The 21,158-nt window shown below is 36.9% G+C and overlaps 2 protein-coding genes across 12 annotated transcripts in view; one reads left to right on the forward strand and one right to left on the reverse strand.

Annotated features, from left to right (window-relative positions):
- Positions 1-3,156, forward strand: part of SGCE (sarcoglycan epsilon) — a 33,364-nt gene extending 30,208 nt beyond the window's left edge. For 8 of the 10 annotated variants that reach the window (XM_048305285.1, XM_048305276.1, XM_048305334.1 and 5 more), the window contains one exon: positions 348-3,156. In XM_048305285.1, coding sequence (XP_048161242.1) covers positions 348-398 — 51 coding nt within the window. In that variant the 3' untranslated portion in view covers positions 399-3,156. The remainder of the gene's footprint in view (positions 1-347) is intronic. The other 2 variants (XM_048305296.1, XM_048305329.1) reach the window with 1 other exon arrangement.
- Positions 3,157-4,028: 872 nt separating this feature from the next.
- CASD1 (CAS1 domain containing 1) overlaps positions 4,029-21,158 on the reverse strand; it is a 29,238-nt gene continuing 12,108 nt past the window's right edge. For both annotated transcript variants that reach the window (XM_048305261.1, XM_048305264.1), the window contains exons 7-18: positions 18,614-18,737; positions 16,725-16,939; positions 15,351-15,776; positions 14,856-14,945; positions 14,176-14,295; positions 13,092-13,248; positions 11,480-11,559; positions 10,524-10,625; positions 9,117-9,257; positions 8,495-8,572; positions 7,413-7,505; positions 4,029-6,391 (exon numbers count right to left, since the gene is read on the reverse strand). In XM_048305261.1, coding sequence (XP_048161218.1) covers positions 6,125-6,391; positions 7,413-7,505; positions 8,495-8,572; positions 9,117-9,257; positions 10,524-10,625; positions 11,480-11,559; positions 13,092-13,248; positions 14,176-14,295; positions 14,856-14,945; positions 15,351-15,776; positions 16,725-16,939; positions 18,614-18,737 — 1,893 coding nt within the window. In that variant the 3' untranslated portion in view covers positions 4,029-6,124. The remainder of the gene's footprint in view (positions 6,392-7,412; positions 7,506-8,494; positions 8,573-9,116; positions 9,258-10,523; positions 10,626-11,479; positions 11,560-13,091; positions 13,249-14,175; positions 14,296-14,855; positions 14,946-15,350; positions 15,777-16,724; positions 16,940-18,613; positions 18,738-21,158) is intronic.

Consider the following 21,158-nt stretch of genomic DNA (forward strand, 5'->3'; position numbering starts at 1 on the left):
GCTTATTGGGTATTCCTATAATGTGAAAGACCAAATATTGCATGTACACCATGTGCCATCTTTTCTGTTTTGTGCCTCAGCCTCCCTATGAAGTCTGTTAGATCCCAAATAGAAAGATAAATTCCCTGTTAAACAATCTTTTACCAGCCTTCTCCCTTCCCAGAAGAATGCTTTGTCATGTATATGGCAGCTTTTGATCCAGGTTGTACTTGTACTGTTTCTTGAATGTGGTTGTTGATAAAGGAATAATAAATACTATTTATGTGCTGTGCTCACACTTGACAGTCCAGTATTGTTGAAGCATCATGTGCCACTGATGGATTATATAAATTCTCATCTATTTGCAGGTAAATGGTATTCCTGAGGAAAGAAAACTAACAGAAGCAATGAATTTGTAATCAAAGAAGGCAGCAAATTGTCTCACTTCCTTATTTGTTCTGGTCGATGCATGAGTCCCTCTGGTGTATATTGTGCATGCCCACAGTATTATGATGCTTTCAGTGCCAGGAGTACAATCACTTCCATATAACTGATGTACTGTATCCTTTTGTACTTTGGACATTTTTGACAATTTGTAAACACTGATAACTTTTTATATTTGTTACATTCAGAAAGTAATCTTTAATGTATATATATACATATATATATATGTATGTGTATATATATGTATTAATAAATATCAAGCTTTATTCTGTCTTGTGATCTCTCCTGAAAGTTTTAACAGGGAAATCAAAACTTCAGAGATTTCAGACTGTTAATGGGATGATATAATTGCCTAATACTTGCACAGAAAAAGCAGTAGTATACAAGCATGAAAACTTGCAACATGATAAGGCTGAGAAATAGTACTGCACATCTATTAGATATTAATTTTTTAGAGATTACCAAATATAATGAGAAAAATTATTTTTGAAAAATAAATAAAGAAATAACCTCCCAAAGAAAATAACTAAAACTACTCATGATAAAATTCTTTTACCAGATATTTATGCTATTTGAAAGCCTGTAAGCAATAAAGGATTTAAAATCTGTCCATTCATTCATCTGGTTATGTTAGAAGAAACTGTTACAAACTATTGTAGGCAAAAATTAATGTCTGCAAATAAACAGGGGTTTAATTTGGTACAGTATACCTGGATTAATTTAAAAACACTCTTTAATGTTTTTTTGGTGATATGCTCAATAAACAGCCCTATTGCTGTTTATTTTTTGTATCTTCTACATACTTTTTCTTTTTGGAACACAGTGTTGCAGGAGAACTAGGTACCCCGTAAACCAGGGATTATATTTTCACATCTTAAAAAGAACTTAGTTAAAGGCATATTTTGCTGGGAGGTGGTTTCTTTGAGAAGCATTTGTCCATGCAGCTGAAAGCTTAATAATATATGGAGTTTGCTAAAAGGATCTGAACTGGGGTTTCCATATTTTTCAATAGACAACTATAATTTGTCTACTGACACTTTTCACCAGATTTTAAATGAATTTCTGATGCTTCTTTAAATCTTCAAATGCAGCATAACACAGGACATCAGGGTCTGCAGCTGTGACAGCTGCCACCAACAGTTGGGGTTTTACCTCAAAGCATCACATTGTTTTAAGCTGACACTTACGCTTTGTCTTTTTTTCTGTAATATTTTCTCTTTCAGAAGCTGTATGTTCATCAGGACATTGCATTGTAAGCAGAAAGCTGCGTCTGCTTTAAAATTGCTAAATGCTGGCTACATTTCCTTAGCTGAGGTTCCTGAAGTCTCTGCTAAGAGAAATTTGAGTAATTTTGGAATTTAAGACTGAGGATAAAAGGAATCTGTAAAATGAGGTCATTTTGTAAAAAGATCGAAGTAGTTGCTCTCGGTTTTGTGGGTTTTGGTTTGCTTTTTTCTCTTTTTACAGTTATGACCCCGTTCTGTCACAACACTTTAATTTACGTTAATTTTTAAGCATCAATGGCGTGTTTGTAGGCTCGGACCTGAATGCAGGATCTCTGCAGATAGAACGAGTCCTGAGCTGCTTTTTAGACTAATGTTGTGCAACAAGTATGATAACTATGGCAGCAAAGTAGATAAGCAGTGCTCAGTACGTGGTACCTACTTGTATATTGTCAAACCTTCAGTATCAGTTTACAAAGCTGCCCAGCATGCTCAGCACAGCCCACAGAATGTGGCAGCAAATCCTGCTGGTGGTTGTTAGACCAGGAGAGGTAGTTCAAGGCACAGGCATTCAAGTGGAGAAATTAAAGGCAGTTCCTGAAACAGGTGGAATAAAGAGCCATTCCTACTCACTTTCCAAGTGGCATCCATCACGCCTTCCTACCTCATCCAAAAGATACCAGGGATGAGACTTCACCAGTCAGTCAGCCTCCTCAGACATCCCCCCTTCTTTCCAGCAGCTTGGGTGGTTATCAGTGAAAAGTGAATTACAAAACTGCACAGTGAGGTTTATAGTAAATTAAACATTTTCATCTTTTACCCAAGCTGTAAAAAAAATCAAGTACAATCAGCATTTGTCTTCTATTAGTTTATACTACTGTTTTCAAATGTATCAGCTGTCAGTGTTTTGAAACCAAAATGAATGGAATGGATTTTAAATAATGATTTTTAATGCAACTTAAGATTAAACTTTGTAAATAGTACTGGGTGTGGATCATAGCAATTTCTGATAACTCCAGGATGATATGACAATCAATGGATCTACCAGTTGAGCTGCTCCCACCTTATTTGTATTAACGTAACAGTGCCAATATATTTAAAGAAATAAACTGTTACATACATGCATAAAGAATCAGTTTGTAGCAGTGGAGGCTCCACCTATTTTGGAAAGAATCTAATGATGTGGGGCACTCAGGTATTAAGAATACCTGGACTATTTTATGATTGAAAGCTTCATTTAGCTGAGGTAAGTTTAATAACAAATTATTTATTTTTACTTATTAAAACAGTTACTCTGAAAGCATAGATTTATAAAGCTGGTTGAAGAGACTTAATGGCTAAAGAATTAGTAATAATTAAGACAGTAAAGTCACAGCCTCTTTTTAACATTATATGATGGCAATATGCATTGATACTGTGTTAAGTTGCAACCAAATTAAATAGAAAGCCCTACAGCTGTCTTTGTACATACACGAAATGTATAATCTAATAAAATGGAAAACACAAAGTAGTGACATTGTTGACTGGTTATTTTACAAAAGGGTGCCTGAACAACATTGTTACACCTTTTAATGTTACAGACACAATACTGCATGGTCAGGTCTGAGAACTGGGGTGGAGCTAATGGTGAAGGGTTTAACTGGGGACGATGCCTAAACAGATGTCCTAACTGGAAAGGATAGAGAGGATTTGCAGTCCTTAATGTCTAGTGTGGGCACCTGAACTATGTATCTCCCTGGTTATAAAATCAGGATCACAATCACAGAATATGCTGATTTGGAAGGGACTCATCAAGATCCAGTCCAGCTCCCAGCCTGCAGAGGACCATCCCCAAGAGTCACACCATGTGCCTGAGAGCATTGTCCAAATGCTTCTTGAACTCTGGCAGCCTTGGTGCTGTGACCACTTACCCAGGGGAGCCTGTTCAACCATAATCTGGGTAAAGAACCTTTTCCTGATATCCAATGTGAACCTCCTGACACAACTTTAAGCCATTTCCTTGTGTTTTGTCACTGGTCACAGGATTAAAGAGATTGGTACTTCCTTTGCTTAACGAGCCCCTTCTATTGAGAGTGGTATTTAAGTAGCTAAAGTAGAATCTAAATTCCTTAACTCAGGTAAGTCTTAAAGTTGGGTTTGGTTTCTTGATGTTGCCAGACCAAAGAAAAGCCAAGTCAGTTCCTCTGCTTTCCTGCAGAGCTCTGTTGCAGAGTTCCTGGCAGGGAAAAGTATCCGACGCCTCCGCTGCGGAGTTCTGCTGAGGGCCCCCGAGCTCGCTTTGGCTGTTGGAGCTGTAATTTCAGGGACAGTGCAATTTACTGCAGAGCAATCTTCCTGCATTTCATCTGCCTTAGTTTGTGATTCAGTGAACTGCAGCGCAGCTGGAGTCAAGCAATAGAAAGTTTTTACTTAAATGATGCTGCTCCCGTTACAAAAATAAGCATCCACAGCACATTTATTTAATGTTTAAATTACTTCATATTTTTACATAACCTGAAAAGAAAATATATTTATCCCACATACAGTAATAGTAAACAAGTGCATTATTTCAAACATTAAAAATAAATCTTTTAACCAAGTCTGTACAACAGATAAATAGAATTGTATCTACAATACTTAAGTTGTGAAGAACAAAACAAAAATTATCCCTCAAGCTCACAGTTCCCTGTTGCTCATAATACTGGCATAGATGAAGGTTATGCTTGCTATCCCCCACTACGGTGTCCACCTACACACTTTCCTTCAGTCAATCAAATTTACTGATCGAGGAGGTTAAATTCCCAAGCATTGGAAGTAATATGCACACAGAACAAACACTGAGTATCTTTCCAGTATCTTGAAAACAGCTGGCAGGCTTAGTAAAACTGCTAAATTTGGGGGAAGTGAATGATTTCTTTTTTGTTTTTCATGATGAATGACTGGTCATTCTTTAACAGAAACTGTTCTCCACCACACAAAAAAATAGAAATTGAAGTCATTCTTTTCACAAATTTGTTTTGCATTCATTCATGGCTGTGAGATTGAATTCAATGTTTTACCTGGGATAAGAACAAAAACATGCATGTGGCAGTATATATGGTACAAATTAGGATTCATGTTGTTCATAACCATACGTAATTGCACATATGCTTGGAAAATAATATTGCGTTTATGTTTTTGACTGCTAACAAATAATAGCAGAAGAATAAAATGAAAAAGCAACTAGAGGTCGAACTATCACTTGGACCAAACCCACAACCAACCAAGAAATGTCCATAACTTCACTGATAAGTAGAACATAAATAACAGCTTGTCACTGTCACACTGAAGGACTATTTCTTTCAATTACAGGGTTTTTTGCTAAAGGAAAGAATTAGTAAGAAAGACTGGGCACTGCTAAAAAGGATGGGAAAAAAGTTTTCTCCAAACAGCTCCAATCTCATTTCACTTGTAATTCTGAGACTCAACCACTTGCATACAACAAAGCTGACCATCAATCCCTCCTCCTCATGATACCAACAGATTGACTTGCATCCTTTTAAATGTAAATATTATTACAGCATGGAGTATGGCACCAGTTCCATAATAAGACCTAATTCAAGGTCACCTACAAACACAGGGAGACGGTCAAAGATCACCATTCCCCTAAGATCTGATGGAGTGGATATGAGGGGATTCCATCTGACTGAAAAAGGTTGGAGGGACTTCCAAAAATTGTCCATCTTGAACTGAGTCTGAAAATTATTCATTTGTTTGTTCACTGGGGTTGTACACAGAACTACATACAGTTAAATGAATTAGTGGAAAGTTTATGAGAAAGCAAGTAATTTAGGATAAAACCCCAAATTTTCTTAATAAAAAAATTTAATCTCAGAATTCACCATATTTGCTGAACACATCTTGAATTTCTAAAAAACCCTCAAAATATTATGTAAACTTGTATATAATCTTCAATCACTGAACTGATGATTACTTTTCACTTCCACATATAAAGGGTTTCGTAGAACATGTACTACTGTTTCCACCCAAAGCACTGATTTCTACCCAGCAATTACCGCTTTGTTCAGAGCGGTGCCGTGGTTTCAGTGGATCAGCTCCGGGCGGCGGTGCCGAAGGCTCCGCGTGTGCTGCCTTTGCTCCTTGCCGAGGATGGCAGCGCGTGCCCCGCGTCGCCGTGCGCTGGAACAGCCCCTCGCCGTCGGCTCACCCAGTGCCAGCTGCATTCCGTGATATGCCCGGGATGCTGCTCAGCCTCGTGTCCCGTTTCAACAGATATGTAAACAGAAACAAACATCCAGTAGAAAAGACTCATTTTCACATGCAATTCTGTACAGTGCACTCTTGTTTCTCAGATTATTTGAGAAGGCTATTTCCACACAAAATATGTACATTTCCACTATATACATTTTCCACACGCTTAATTTAAATGTCTTCTTGTACCTCCAGTTGAGAATTTTTGTTCAGGCAGACACAAAGTAAACCTGAAGAAAGTTTCCAAGTTAATGCCTTGACTGATCTTGCATTGCTGAGAAGAAGTGTAGTCCAGAAAAAAATCCAGCTATGCATAGCAACCTTTTCAGCAGAGTTGAGTTATCTTTAGGAACCACAATCTGTGCTAGATCATTAGTGATCTGAGAAATCTCATGTGCCACGCACACAAATATGAAAGTGCTGACAAGAACATTAAACATTGGATATCCAGGAATGAGCACCAAGATCCCTTTTGTGTCTGCTGCCAGCCAAATATGGTATTGGCAAATGAAAAGCTGCAAAAAAAAAAAAAAAAAAGCTTAACAGTACTTATACATGTAAATATTTTTACTAATCCAAACCCATGTAATTCCTATTGCATCAACTGTCACACTTCTGCTTCAGTAAGAAGCTGTTTTCCACATGTCTTTTTGATACAAAACAAAACTATGAGCTTGTTAAATCACAAAGTGAAATGGGTTTGCTTGGCCCTTAACCAAATACGGCTCAGGGGAACACTGGATACATTCCATCAGAGCAGGGGAGAATCTGCCTCCCTCAGTTACTGTCTCTGGTGAGGATCTGAACTGATGGGCCTGCAAATAAGAGAGAATGCTTCACCTACTGATGAATGCACTCCAGCTCCCTGGAGCACCTGAAGTTCACCAGGAATTGGAGGAGTGAAATGTGACCCTTAAAAAAACCCCACAAAGTCCTGTACTCCAGATACACTGTATTGCAATAAGTTTCTCCTATAAATATATTTTAGTAATACAATAAAATGTCACATTTAATATCACTAAACAGCAAATAAAATGGGAAGCAAGATAATTCCTACTGTTTAAAAATACACACTCAATGGAACAAGGTAACATTTGCATTAAGAAGGGGTTTATTTGTTATGGTACATTTCTTTATTAGTCACAAGAAGCTATCTAGGGCAAGCACATTTATAAGTGTACTTACACTAGTAAGTATAATTCATGCAAATTCTTCAACTGGCCTAAATTTTTATCTTCCAACTGCATACACCTCGCAGCATTCTCCAGCATTTAATCCCCACTCTCACAACCTTAAATCACCCCATCCCCTAAAACAGCACAAGAATTAAGCTTGGTACTGTGATATTGCTATTACAGCCACGATTTTTAAGTGCAACAAAAACTGTAATGCCAAAAGAGGTCAAACACGACAGCATGGTACCTATTAAGCCAAATAAGTGTTTTTTCTATTTATGTGTTATATTCCAATCTAGACAATTACATCACCTTACATTTCCAAGTTTTAATTCACTGTACTTCTGGCCATTCTACTTACCTCTAAAGAAATTTTGCCAAACCATGCGAAGAATGAGCTATACACAGATCGGACATATCCGGGAATGTTCCTGATGAGGATGAATGCCAAAATCTTTGTTTTTAAAAAAAAAAAAAAGGTAAAACAAAAAAAGTGACTGTGGATGACAAGCTGATTGATTACAAACACATAAAAGGTGTATCCATTTTCACTGCACTAAGTGAAGTACATCATGCATTAAAATTTCTTTAAAAACTAAAAAAAATATAAACCGAACAGAAATCAATGCAGTTTATACTTAATAAAGTAGGTATTGAAAATAAAAATATTTTACACATATTCTTACAGAATAGCAAGTCACATTTATATCTCCAGTAAAATCATGGCCTTGATGCTGACAGATGTTACTATACGCTTACTAGGCACAGTCACAAACATGTTTCACCATGCCAGCATAAAATGAAGGTGGCCACAAATCTGAGTTAACCCTCGATTTTTAAAGAAAGGGTGTCAAGATGGACAAATTAATATTAAAAAATCATGTCCCACATGCTGCCCCTCAAGAGAGCAGGAAAAATTAATGAGAAAAGAAACAGGGCACAGAATGAGACAGCTGGGGTAGAGTGGGGCAGGGGACACAGCAGGAGGAAAATCTAAATTTAAGAAAACCACATGGATGGCCCTGTGGCCCACCTCTTCCCTGCCTGAAAGCGACTAGAGGGTCCCATAGGCTGCTTCCTACACTAATACCTCCCAAACACTCATGCTTTTCTACACCTTTCTTCCCCTCCACAGCTTTCTTCTTTTCCACTGCTATGCAAATAGTCAAAAGTTGGGTTTGGACTTAAACGGTGCATATGAAACCTACACTAAGGACATCCAGATAAATCAAAACCACAATCACAGTGTGCAATTTCAGTGCTTAAAGGCAATGAAAAACTGGCCAACGTTGTTAAACTCTTTTTCACTTTCAGACACGGGAATGAAGCTTAATATCTGACATTCCATGCTAAAGCACAAATATATTTTAAAGCAATTTTTAAAAAAGCCCAAGTAAGAACAGACTAGATTCTATCACTGTACTCAAAAGCATTAATAATTACCTGCACCACAGAAACAGAAGGATGTAGCTCATTGCACTCTGTCTTGTTTTTACAGCTACTAGCCCAAATAGAGTAGGTCTAAAAGATATTAAAAAATTAGTCTGTGTAGCAATTATATGTAACATTTAAAAATGAAACAAGAGCATGCTGTTTTGAATTGCTTTAGTATTAGTTGGTTCACTGAGATGTGGGACACTAAGAAAAAAACCTACATGATGTTAAGTTTTGTGCTTCTCTCAAATTCTCCTTTGCAACTGATGAATACTTATCTGATGAATAATTATTAGTACAACTTTTTTTCATCAAAAATAGACAAGCAATCAAGTGTGGAGATAAGAGCTGTGTTATCTACCACGTTATTTTTATGATCCAATTTTCTTTTAAGCTTTGCAATGAACTGAAAGAGTAATGATGTTTTCATCTACATCTGACTGAACAGAAAAATATTTTAGTGACTAGATAGGTAGGGTTGTACAGAAAAAAAACCAGCTGAAATAGCTCCAGATAAAGGTTTGATTTTTCAAGGTTTGTATTAGATAATATTGACTAAACAAGAACATTGGAAAACTTATTTTTCAGATATTTACAAACCTGATTATACTAGGTTATAATAGACACTTACCAAAAAGGACACAATTGAAATAAATAATAAAACATTTGAAACTCTGTTGGAGAAAAGAGGATCTCCTTTTCCTTCTGATATCATCTGACGTTTCTGCAATGCCAGATAAATAAATGCAAACAGCATCCCATGAAAAACCACCTGTAAAAGACAAATGGAATGCAATGAATATTACATGACTTTTACAAGTACTTCAGGTATAAACTCTTAATAGAAATACTACCAGAAAAAGTATTTTTAAAGCTATGTTTCAAAAGGTCCTTTCCCAGATTTGCTGAAGCAAACAAAACCAGACTTTCTATGCGAGATAGCCATAAACTGCATTTTTAACTCAACTCAAAACCTACAAATAAAGAACCTTTACTAAGCTTCAGAGAGCATTAAAGACAAGATGATGAAATTTCAAGAAGTTTTCAAGTACCTACTATTCCCTTTGCAATCTACGCCACCACTGAAAAAGGCTTTCTCTGGAGAAAAACCACGAGTCTCTGGCTTTCTCCCAAGCTGGCAGGTGAAAACATTCAAGAAGCAGGACAAGTGCTTCCCTCTCTCACAGATACAATTCTTCAACAGAGTGTTTTACAATCTTATGCTAAGTTCTCATTAGCTGGCAACACAGGGCTGTTTCAGGCCCATGCAGTGCTTGTCCTCTGTGTTTATTCTGAGCTTTGCTCTTAGCAGCACCACCCAACCCACACTGCTCACAGCAGCCAAGCTGCTGCTGGGGAGCCCTGGGTGTGACAATGCTCTGCAACCCAGATTTCACCTCCCAGAGACCCCAGGGGGAGATGTGTGCCACTGATCCCACTAAGGGTAAGTTTAGCACATGAAGGCTTCCATCTTAGAAACTCCACTTACCTCTGCCAAGAAGGAAAGAAAAAAAGACCAATGTCTCCCTGTTCTATTCCCCCACATTGTAGGGTCAATAACTGGAAGGAAAGCACTTTCCCAGTGGAAAACCATTTAAAAATATGTACAATAGTCTGGTTTGGGAACCAAGACCCTGATTTTAATGTTTTAAATGTAACCTTAAAAGAAATATATTCTTAACTGATAAAACTTCCAAAAAGTATTATTAAAAATGCTACCACAGTAATTTTCCTTGTATTTCAACAACTTGAAGTGCTACAGGTTTCACATTTTCACAGTAAAATTTTTGAGAAAAGACAGATCTAGGATACTTTACACTTCACTTTTTAAATCCAGAAGCAAATAAATCAACCTCCATCTTGTAAGCTAGGCTTTGATAGACATTTGCAAAACTAAAGTGGGCGCAGCCTAGTCTTTTATTAAACACTGAGGCAAACTCCTATTTTCTCTGGAGGAAAGGAAAACAACCCTCCCTCCTCCCACAAATCAAAACATGCACTTAAAAGACCAGTATAAATTTATGCAAATGTTACATACATAGCGATCCAGCTTCCACCTAAACCACCATTCATAGACATTCCCATTCAGTTCAAAACACTTGGACAATGGCCAAAATGAAAATATCTTCTCAAATGCACCCTGTGAAAGATAAACATGGCAAAAGCATTAACACTGATGTCAACTGTATTTACTAAATTTACATCAATAACATGTTTAATATTACTCTATCCTTATTTCGCTAGCTACGGGGCATTAGAAAAATAACAGGATTCCTTAGAAGCCTTTCCCTCACAAAAAAAGAAACAAAAAAGAAAAAAACTTCTTCACATGAAAGAGAGTTTCAGTTTTGCCTCTCCTTAAGGTATTAGCATGCCTTCCATTTTGTACTGCTCTCAAAGGGAGAGATCTACTGAGATGTTGTGACAAGGAATATGCACTCCACAGTTCAAAGAAGACCACACTTCAACAGGCTGAAAACCAGTGAGGGATTAAAACCACACAACCCCCCTGTAGGATCCTGGAGTGACAAACTCTGCCCTGACTTCTGTCAGCAGTACTTACAGCATTCAGGGAGTTGCTAATTTAGCCTGAGAACCAATCTTGTGATGATGTATCAAAGCCAAAGACATAGAACTTCATTATCACCATACCACCATATGCATCACCATATGCTGGCAAAACCCAGTAGCTCTAAGCACATCAAAAAACCCCACCTCAAACCCAAAGCATAGCCCCTTGTATTTACTACATTCACTGCAGTACATTTAAAATATGTCAACCATAACAAACCAATGAGTAAGACACACAATTGTGGTTTTTTTCCAGCACCCACACCAATTCAAATATGAAAAGAAATCAAAAGGTTCTTTTTTTGTTCTTCTGTATTTATGATACTGGAGCAAATGTACACATTGAGAGCACATTAAAATATAGAGACAGGTAATAATAAACTCTTAGGTCATTAAGGATAAATATAGCCAGGATTTACTAACCTGAGAATATGACAGAAAATATATACATGTCAGTAAGCAAATCAGTTTCAGCAGTAAACCAAAGTGCCATAGGCAGTTCCCTGAGGAAGAAATATCATTATACTGTCATTAATTTTTCAATAGCAAACCCCAGGACACATTAAATAACAAGTGCCAATTATTTAGTGTAGCTATGCTTTGTAATAGATCCATTCATAAATAAATAAATATTAAAATATTACCAGCAATATCTTATTACTGTCTACATTTAAATTTTACTTTAAGCCATTAAAATAAACATTCACAGCAATTAACAACCTATTAAGCCTAAACTAAGCCTCATGTCTAAGACAGGGACAACATACATAAAGAAGAGAATTTAGGTGCTCGAACAGAAACACTATTTTAAAACCTCTGCTTTCCCAAACACTCTGCACAGGCAGTCCTTACTCTAGGTGAATGTAAATAAATATATACATAAAAACGCCCGTTGTTTGTCATGTGAAACAAGTAGTGCAAATATTGTAAACTTTGGGATACCAGTTTTACTCCAAAGTTCAACTGCAGGTCATTAAGGGCAAGCATCTTTTTAAAACAAGCCTAAGAAACTACTCCTCAAAGCTGTCGGCTGGTATTAAGCTCTACCCAAGCCTCAACGCTGCAACAGAGATCATCTCCCCCTCCTGCCATATAAATTGGCAGCTGTGAACAGGGTCATAAACAACTGAAAGTTGTCATTGAAAGATTTTCTAGTTTCACAGTACACTATCGCTCCAAAGTACACAAGGGTAATTTCTCTGTTTCTGGAAGAAAAGTGCCTTCACAGAAAAATAAATCAAATTGAAGATACCTGCCCTTGAGGTATCTTGTAAAACTACTCTTTAAGTGCATTTTTGCAGCATCTATTCCTAGTATATTTTAGTATATTTCATTGTCATATCTTCAGGCTATAAAATGGGGATATTCCTCCATCAATAGGGAATGAGGACTTAAGGCTTTCAAGGTTTTAGTTCTAATCTAGGTGAATTAAATAATAAGCATTTATCACATGCTTTACAGCTTTTCAATGAACTGCAACACATAAACTGAGATTTCACTTCACTTTTTATTTTAAATATTTGTATCACAAGACATACTTCTGATAGCTCACTTAATCTCAGATAGTAGGATAGCCAGCCCCATGTTCTTATTTGGCCAGCTAAGGCAGAATTGGTGCTCAAGATGGACAGACACATTGGCAACACAAAACAAGAAATCTAAACACGCCCTGCTCACACTGCACCCACGAGCATATGACAGACACCGCCTCAGCAAGCACAGACACTGCAACCTATGATTTTCATTTCCATTCAATACTAATATTACAGTTATTGGCAAAACACATTTCTGATGATCAAAACCTATTAAAAAGTATTCTAATCTGACTGTAACCAGAGGCAGAGTTCTGTTATCAGCTGTTAACATTTTTCAACTGACCTAATTCATCTATGACAAAGAGTATTTCTGTGAGCAGCTGCTTAACATATTTTGACTAACAAAAAGACTGAGATCTACTAACAATGCCATTTCTATAATTTTTATAATTTGTTATAATTTGCCATTATAGCAAAAAGGAAAAAAAAAAAGATCTTACCATTTGCTTTTTTCTGGACAATCTGAGGCCATACAGCTAAGGTGGCATAAATGATCATAAACCAGACAGTGACTAATGGCACAAAGTAGTAGAACTGGTAGGGTCGGTCCATCACTATGCACAGTACCACAACCAAGAAATTGAGACGAAATAAAACCTGGGGGGGTGTCAGAGAACAAAAGACAGAGGATATATAAACTGGGAGGCAAAGCTGAGAAAGATGAGGGCATGTTCCTTTAACGCTATACGAAAACATCTGTGTATTTTATATCTCATATGCTGACTGTATTTCGATTGAAACACGGATAAAGTAGTACAGGGAACATCAGCAGGGCAATGGAAGACTGCAGGTTGATTATGTGGTTCTGGACCTGTCCTACCCTGGCCTGCTTGGGTAGAGATTGCAATGAAAACAAGGTTAACCAGATCTGACTATTTCTCAGGCTAGGGACCAAGTATTCCAGTTGCTGGATGCTGTTAATGTCCCTGTTTTCTCACTCCCGTAGCTACCAGGGCTAGCTCAGTTAAAGCCAGGGTAATGCCAGTACCAGGCTGTAAACATATGTTTAATCGGGACAATGACCTGAGTTACAGGACAATGCAAGACTTCACAGCAATAGAAAATACACACTAGGAAAAAAAAGTAAACTGCTACAGTATATGCTGCAAAACCTGGAAGGGAAGCCACTAAACCAGGTATGTTCTCCAGTATTGTTACGGTGTGAAAATTATTTTTCTTTATTAATAAATGTAGGCTTCAATACACTGTCTTTGAAAGCCCACCTGGCTCATTACTCATGTATTGCTATATATTGTAAATTGCTAATGCAATGGAAACTCCATTGCTATTAGAAAATACTTGTCTTGATATTTGAGTGTACATACTTGCATTTTTTACATTGTAAATATAATTTATATGGTTTAAGTTTGTATTAGATAAACACTACCAACTAACAGCCATTTTTATTGTTTAAACCTTGGTTAAGTGATCTGATATCACATTATTTAGAAAGTATGGATATATTATGGATATTTTGCTATCTGAACAAATTTATTTATAAAAATAGTAGGCAGATATCCTTACCTGACACACTCTGTATACACCAAAGTCCCCTTTTATCCAAAAATATGAGAAGTGCCCATAACCTGTTTGAAACAGATATGCAGCAACCAGAACTCGAATGTGCATGTACACAGGCAAAAACTGTTGAGAAAAATAAAGTACCTTTCATAAATGGCCATGTAAATGTTTGGGCTTTCCTTTCCCCCTCTATTTTAAGCTATTTCTGCATCACAGTAAATCACATAGAACTTAGAAAAGAAACACTGTGGTACACTGCCCTATTTCTTACTAAGCTCTTTTGGTGTCCCAACCTCTGATGTTAAAATCAATTTCTCCTCTTTATTGCTCTACACTTGCCATATTCTATTACTAGTTATGAGAGACTGAAGATGGGCGCCTTGAAAGCTCACCTTCAGCAGTTTCAAGTTGCTAGCAATTAAAAATAAGTTAATGTAATATTCCACACAGAGGAAACAAATGCATTTTTTCACTGGTCAAGTAACATATATAATGTTTTTATCAATCAAATCTACACTCAGAGAGAAAAACTAACTCTGCTAATGCCATGTTTAAAACTTCTGGAACAACAGCATTACTTATTCATTCTATTCAGTTCTAATGCCCATTTACACTATTTTTCTTTTGAAACAACATACCCAAATTGCATTCCCACTAAAAAAAAAAAAATTCAAATCACTTACAGTGCTTGCTCCAGAGATATGATAAATCAAAATAACAAGTTGCATCCAGCCCTTCCATTCATCAGTCTGTTCTCTATTTAACACTTTAGTCTAATGCAAAACAAAACAAGAGTGTTGCTATTCCAAAAAGAACAACGAACATCCACAAAATGAGGAGAAAAGGTTCAAAACAATAAACCACTTTATGGGTAAATGATCTCAACTGTAAAAGTCTTGTCTAGTGGACACAGATTTAGCATGATTTACACTCTCTTACAGCTGAGCTCTGATGAATTCCAGTTTGAAAGAGTGTGAATGACTAAAGCGGTCACATCCATATGGCTTCAAAAGGCCTTTGCATCTAATTCTATGCAAACATTATACTGCTTGAGAAGGCATTTTTTGCAGATGAGTTCTACTGACTTTGAAAAATTAATTTTAAATACTTAGCAATTGGTTATTTCACATACAAATTGGGAAACAACATTTTAAGCAGGACGTCAAGGTGATCATTACCTCTTTGGTATTTTCAGTATAAAATACCCCCAAAACCAAGATATAGACGATTGGTATGAAGAAAGATGAATGCGTGTAAAATTTATTTTCCTTCATGAAAAGATTTGCTCTGTCACACAGATAAAAATAGGTCATGATTAGACCAAGTTTGCAAAAGCATTGTAAGAGCATCTCTAAAGTAGAAATGTTAGGTGTGCTGATGGCAGGTTTCTTCTCCTCTCCACTTTCCAAATCAGTGCATGATTTGTTCTTCCGATAATTATTCCGATGAATTAAGCTGATAATTAAATATCCAATAATGGACAAAGTAAAGAAACAGAAAGCTATCTTCTGTATCAGAGTGAGAGGAGGCTGAGGCTGGCAGCAGGAGCCATCAATGGGCTTCATTATTTTATTGCAGTAGACATTCATAAGTATCATTGCATTCTGTAAAAAAAATAAGCAGTTTTGGTATTAAATTTCTAATAAAAAAGTTAACATTTCCATCAAAGGAAATTTTCTTCTGCATCACGCACTGACATAAAACATGCAATTCTCCCTTATCATTACAAAGATAAAATCTCCCACTATATACCCAGTTGCATTCAGTAGTCCAGTCAAAACACCTCTTCCAAACAAAAAATACTTGAGCTTCTAGAGGTAAGCAAAAATGCCTAATCTTAGAACAGGAGGATTCTCTCTACTGGATGCAGAAGGTCTATAAATGAAAAATAGCTCGCTAGCTATGGTCCTAAAAGGGTACAGTAAGGCAAGTCTCTAAAACATGACAGTGAGACTGAAACATGTGGTAAGGTGACATTTAGTTCATCCAGTACTTTCAAGCAATTGAAACCTGCAAAGGAATGGAACCAAAAGTGACATGATGGGAGAGCTCTTTCAAATAAAGGGCAGACTGAAAAGCTCAGAGGGGCTCACTGCATGCATATATATATTGGTTAGTAAAAGAGAAGAAATAAAGTCAGAGGCACTCCATACAACCAGGAAGGTCTATACTGTTTGTTGTCTTCTTCATACTCCTTACCAAACCAAATTTTCTGGACACAAAGGGGAAAATTTAAGACTTACTTCTTAGGACTGCTTTACAAGTCATTACCACCTTAACTCACTCACACACAGGAAAACATGAAGTTTACACTCAGGTTCTAAAAGATCTAGTGGATTAACAGCTATTTTAAAATAGTTACGCACTATTGCGTTTGCTATTTTTTTTAAAATGCCTATAAAACTGACTGCACTCCCACCCACTGGGGAACAAAATTCCCTGACGAATGCAGTTCTCATTACACCCATATTGTTTGCAATTTCAGAACATTCATTTCAGATCTTCTTTTACTATTAATACTTTTAATGTTGACCAGTGATAAAAACACTTACTGTATCTCTGCTTGATTCAGGGAGATGCAGGCCATCTGCAGACTTCATGATAGTTTCTTGTGCTATCAATTTTGATACACTGAACACTTTAACTTTAGCTTTGGAATTTCGGGAGCTGCTGTTCAGAATCCGAACAGCTGCTTCATTATAAGCATCTATTTTCTCATTAGTGATCATTTTCCGATTTTCACTCAGCATATCTTCATAAACAGGATCTGAATTTGCAAGGACAAAGAATGAACACATTAGTCTTCTACTTGTCAAAGAGCTTCCTTAGCTCAAGTTGCACAGGCTACTTTCATTTAAGAGGTCACAATTGTTTAATTGTACAGAAAAAATGTACAGGAATAAACGACTGCTACAATTACTAGAGTTGTTTACGATGAAATGTTCTTATCACCATTCCCTATTAATGCATATGGACTTGTAGGTTAGAAAGCTCTGGCCAGACATGAATGCTTGCTTAATTTTCTGAATCCAGGAAAAGCACATAATGCTGGAGTTCAGAGCTGCTTATGCTTTCTCTCAGCAACAGAACCTCCCAAGAGAAGACTCTAAAGGAAAAAGGGCAGAAGACAGGCACCAGAACAGACATACGAAAAAAAATAAATAACTTTCTCAAACCCTCTAGTTTCTGTGGGAAAAAACCAGCTTGTTTCTCCTAAGTCATAGGCCACAAACATATTCCACTTGCTCCTACTGATTCCAGTTTAACTGATGGCAGAATCTCAGTTTTACAGAAAAAAGGGTCGACTTAATTGCCTACAGGCTTCAGAAATCATGTAAAGCTTAAAATAAAGTGATATGGGGTTCTAGATCAAAAGGTCAGCTGGAGGTCATTAGGTTCCTGTGAAAAGCTGTTGCTGTGACACATTCTGTGAGATGCAGGTTGATTTACTTTAGCTACCTCATGCCTATGTTTGGATAACCAATGTCTAGACAACTCTGTGTACAGACTGCTTCTCTTCCCATTTGGGCCATTAAGATGCTCAGAGATTACCTAAATGGACTAGATCCTTAGCAAGAGGATGGTGGGACATGTCTGACAGTCAATTGCTTCTGGTATAAATAAACATGGTTTTGAAAGGAATGGGAGAAGATTGATTTGTTTATTCAGATTTACCTCTAGAACCACCTTTGATAGGCACTTGGATGTGACTGTAAGGGTACAGCTGGGTATGTTGCTCAAAATCTGCCTATGTTTCTAACTAAGGTGATGATAATCTAAAATGCCGTGTTCTGTGACAGAGGAACCAGGAGAAAATTCTACCTATGAGCTCATTTTTCAGTTTCAGGGAAATATTTTAGTTTTATTGAAGAAAAGCAAAACAATGTAAGCTTGGTGCCGTAATAAAAATCTCACTGACTCATTGTGAGCCATGATTTCTCATCACAGGGTAGAGAAACAAGTTTCATTCTAGAGACTTAAATTCTCTATACTCTCAGGACTGCGTCTATTCATTCCAGACACACACAGAGGATGCACCTGTTCAACCTCTCCTATAATTAATATAATCTGAAAATTCAATTGAACAAAACCACAGGAATACTGCTGTTGCATGCACTTGTGCTCTTGACTCCCAGGAGGTATGTATGGAGCACAGCATAGGGAGAATAGACCTGGCATGTTGAGTCTGAGAGTAAGCTAACAAAGAATTAAGAGTTCATAGTGCAAGTTTTTCCTGCCAGAGCTTTGAAATCTCTATCACTAGTAACAGCTATTTAGGTATCAGCTTAGTTAAAACTGCAAGAAAGGACAGACTGAGGTTCAAACAACACCTTTTTCAGTCTGCAAGTAAGCAGTAGGGATTAAGTTTTCCATATCCTTCAACATAATGATTCAACAGACAGTGACGGCACAAATTGTTACCTACTGTTCACTACTTTACCTTGTAAGACCCAGTAAACATCGCTACTTATTGCTAATTTTTCCAAAAGAGGTGCAATTGAAGTGATATTGATTTTATATTGTGCAAGGGCTTCGTTGCTGCCATTGTGAATCTTGATAGACCACTGGAGAAACAAAGAAATAGATTCAGAACCTGTATGTCTGAGGAGTCTTAATTGATTCCCTTGCTCCGTTAGTAGCTATTTTTCATTATTTCTATACAGCTAGATTTCTTCAGTGTCCTATTCAAAAGTGCTAAAAAAAATTCTTTTGGACTAAGCAGCTGTCCAGACAGATAATTACATTCAATCACATCATCTACAAACAGAGTATTTAACATTCAACTTATGTGTATATTTGGCTTTTCAGAAATTAAATGACACAAGATGTTTTAATTCAAAGTCTCTTGGCTTTATCCAATGATGAAGTAGCAAAGCCAGTCTTGTTACTGAAAAATCATGGCCAGTTCAGTCAATTCTACTCTAGAAAAACTGACCACAGCAAGAGATGCCTGCAAACAAAACTTGATGGTGGTATCAAGTTCCAATATTTCCATCTGTTTTGCAGATATCCACTGGGACAAAAAAAAGGAGGGGAAAAGAAAGCCATTTTAATTTCTGGTTTAATCTTCTATAGGAAATGACAGGGAGAATGCTACAGCCACACAAGAATTCCTCCTAACTTTTGAAAATTATTTCCCACACTGTATGAAAAATGCATGTAGCATTTTTTAAAGTGTTACTGTATCTATACTGATGTAGCCAAAACTAAAAAAAGCAAAACCAAAACAATTAGCCTAAATTTAGCGCACTCTAGTTATTTCTAAATATCTACATAAAAATTTAATTATAAGACAAGTACACTGATTAATGCACTTCTTGAAAATATTATTCAATATAAATTAATACTTCATGAAACCAAATAACAGACAGCTGCTCTGAGAACTCACACTGGAAAAAAAGCAGCAGTTTCTCCCAGCAGCTAAATACTTACTTTTGAAACACCAACAGAATTTAACAGACAGTTAGTTAAAGCAGCGTTCCATACAAGAGGAAGTCAGGAATTAAGAATCAGAGCACTGTAGTGACATTCTCAGAGAAGCTCCTTTTCCCAAAATAAGCAAGCAACTGACTTTTGTATGAGCTGGAGTTCCTCCAGCTTTTAAGACTTCACTTCTATTTATAAACTGTTATGCAGTTGACATCTTAAGGCAGACATGTCCAGGCCAAAGACAAACTCAAGAGCTAGGTTAAAGACAGGTAAATTTCAAAATGCTGCTAAGTCCAAGAGCACACACCAGTTTTAATCTACTGGCAGGTTACCACACCAGTGTCAGCTATGGTGAGGTTGCTGATGTGTCTGATTTTTGAAGCTTCTAGTTTTTTGGAAGTCCCTTAAAATAGGGGATGTTTATCTTTGTCCAACTTTGGATATCATATTAAATGTTTTGTATAAATATACAAGTGTTAAAAAGAGCAGAGCCTCCCCTGCATACTGTTAGTTTGTATCTCCTGCTGTCCACAAAAGGCAACAAGCTACGGCTAATGTATACATATGAGTAAAGGGAATTACTTAGCTAAGCGTCCTGTAGTTTTGCAACCTGAGCTTCTGCATGCCAGAACATTATCCATATATAATGGTATTTTCTGTATGAAATACAATGACTCATCCTAGTAATAAATGCTACATTCTAAGACTGAGAAAAGATATTCTAGGCTTACTACGATTCCTAAAACTCAAATATTTGTGTGGATTCTATAGAGGAAGGGAACTTAGGGGTTCAACTAAAGGAAAAGGAGAATTTTTGATCCCTCAGGAAATGTATGGAGGTCTACATACACACACGGCCTCCCCTTAAAACTGAGGGAATTCCTCCTTAGATGGGCATGCCCAGAAATTTCCAGATTGGTAGAGTGCCTCAATGTCTCTGAACCAAACTGCTTTTGAAGGATTTTGTTTAAAATGCAACACATTTCTCCCCCTCCTTTACATTTCAGCTGGTATGAAAATATAATAGCTAATTCCTTTCAAATTCCAATTCCCAAATATATGGAAGTAAGGGACATTAAATGTGGAAATAATGAGATGAGCATTTGTTTGACTTGACTGTATTACTAGAACAGACTACTTAGGGGAGGCTGTTGAATTCCATCCCTGGAAGTTTTGAAGAATTGGTTGACTCTTGTCAAGTGCAACACAGGTAGAAACTATCCTGCCTGGTGACAAACTGATGGGTTAGGACACCTCTTCTGGTCCTTGTCAGCCCTGTTTTCTGTGATGTTGCAGTGCACAGCCGTGGTGGAATCTTCCAGTGGAACAAGATTCCAGAACTCTGATCTGTTTGGTTGTTGAATTATCCATGTAAAATTATGATTTTTACCTCTCTCTCTCTCTCTCTCTCTCTCTATATATATATAAAAGAAATAAGTGCAGTCAAAGAGACCATCCCAGATCAGGCCATGCTCAAAAGTAGAATTTTGTGAGTGCAAAAGGTGTATTAAAAATACACCTCAGTTAGTATACAAATACTTTATTTAACTTTTGAA

This window comes from Corvus hawaiiensis, chromosome 1 (genome assembly GCF_020740725.1).
Source record: "Corvus hawaiiensis isolate bCorHaw1 chromosome 1, bCorHaw1.pri.cur, whole genome shotgun sequence".
NCBI lineage: Eukaryota > Metazoa > Chordata > Aves > Passeriformes > Corvidae > Corvus > Corvus hawaiiensis.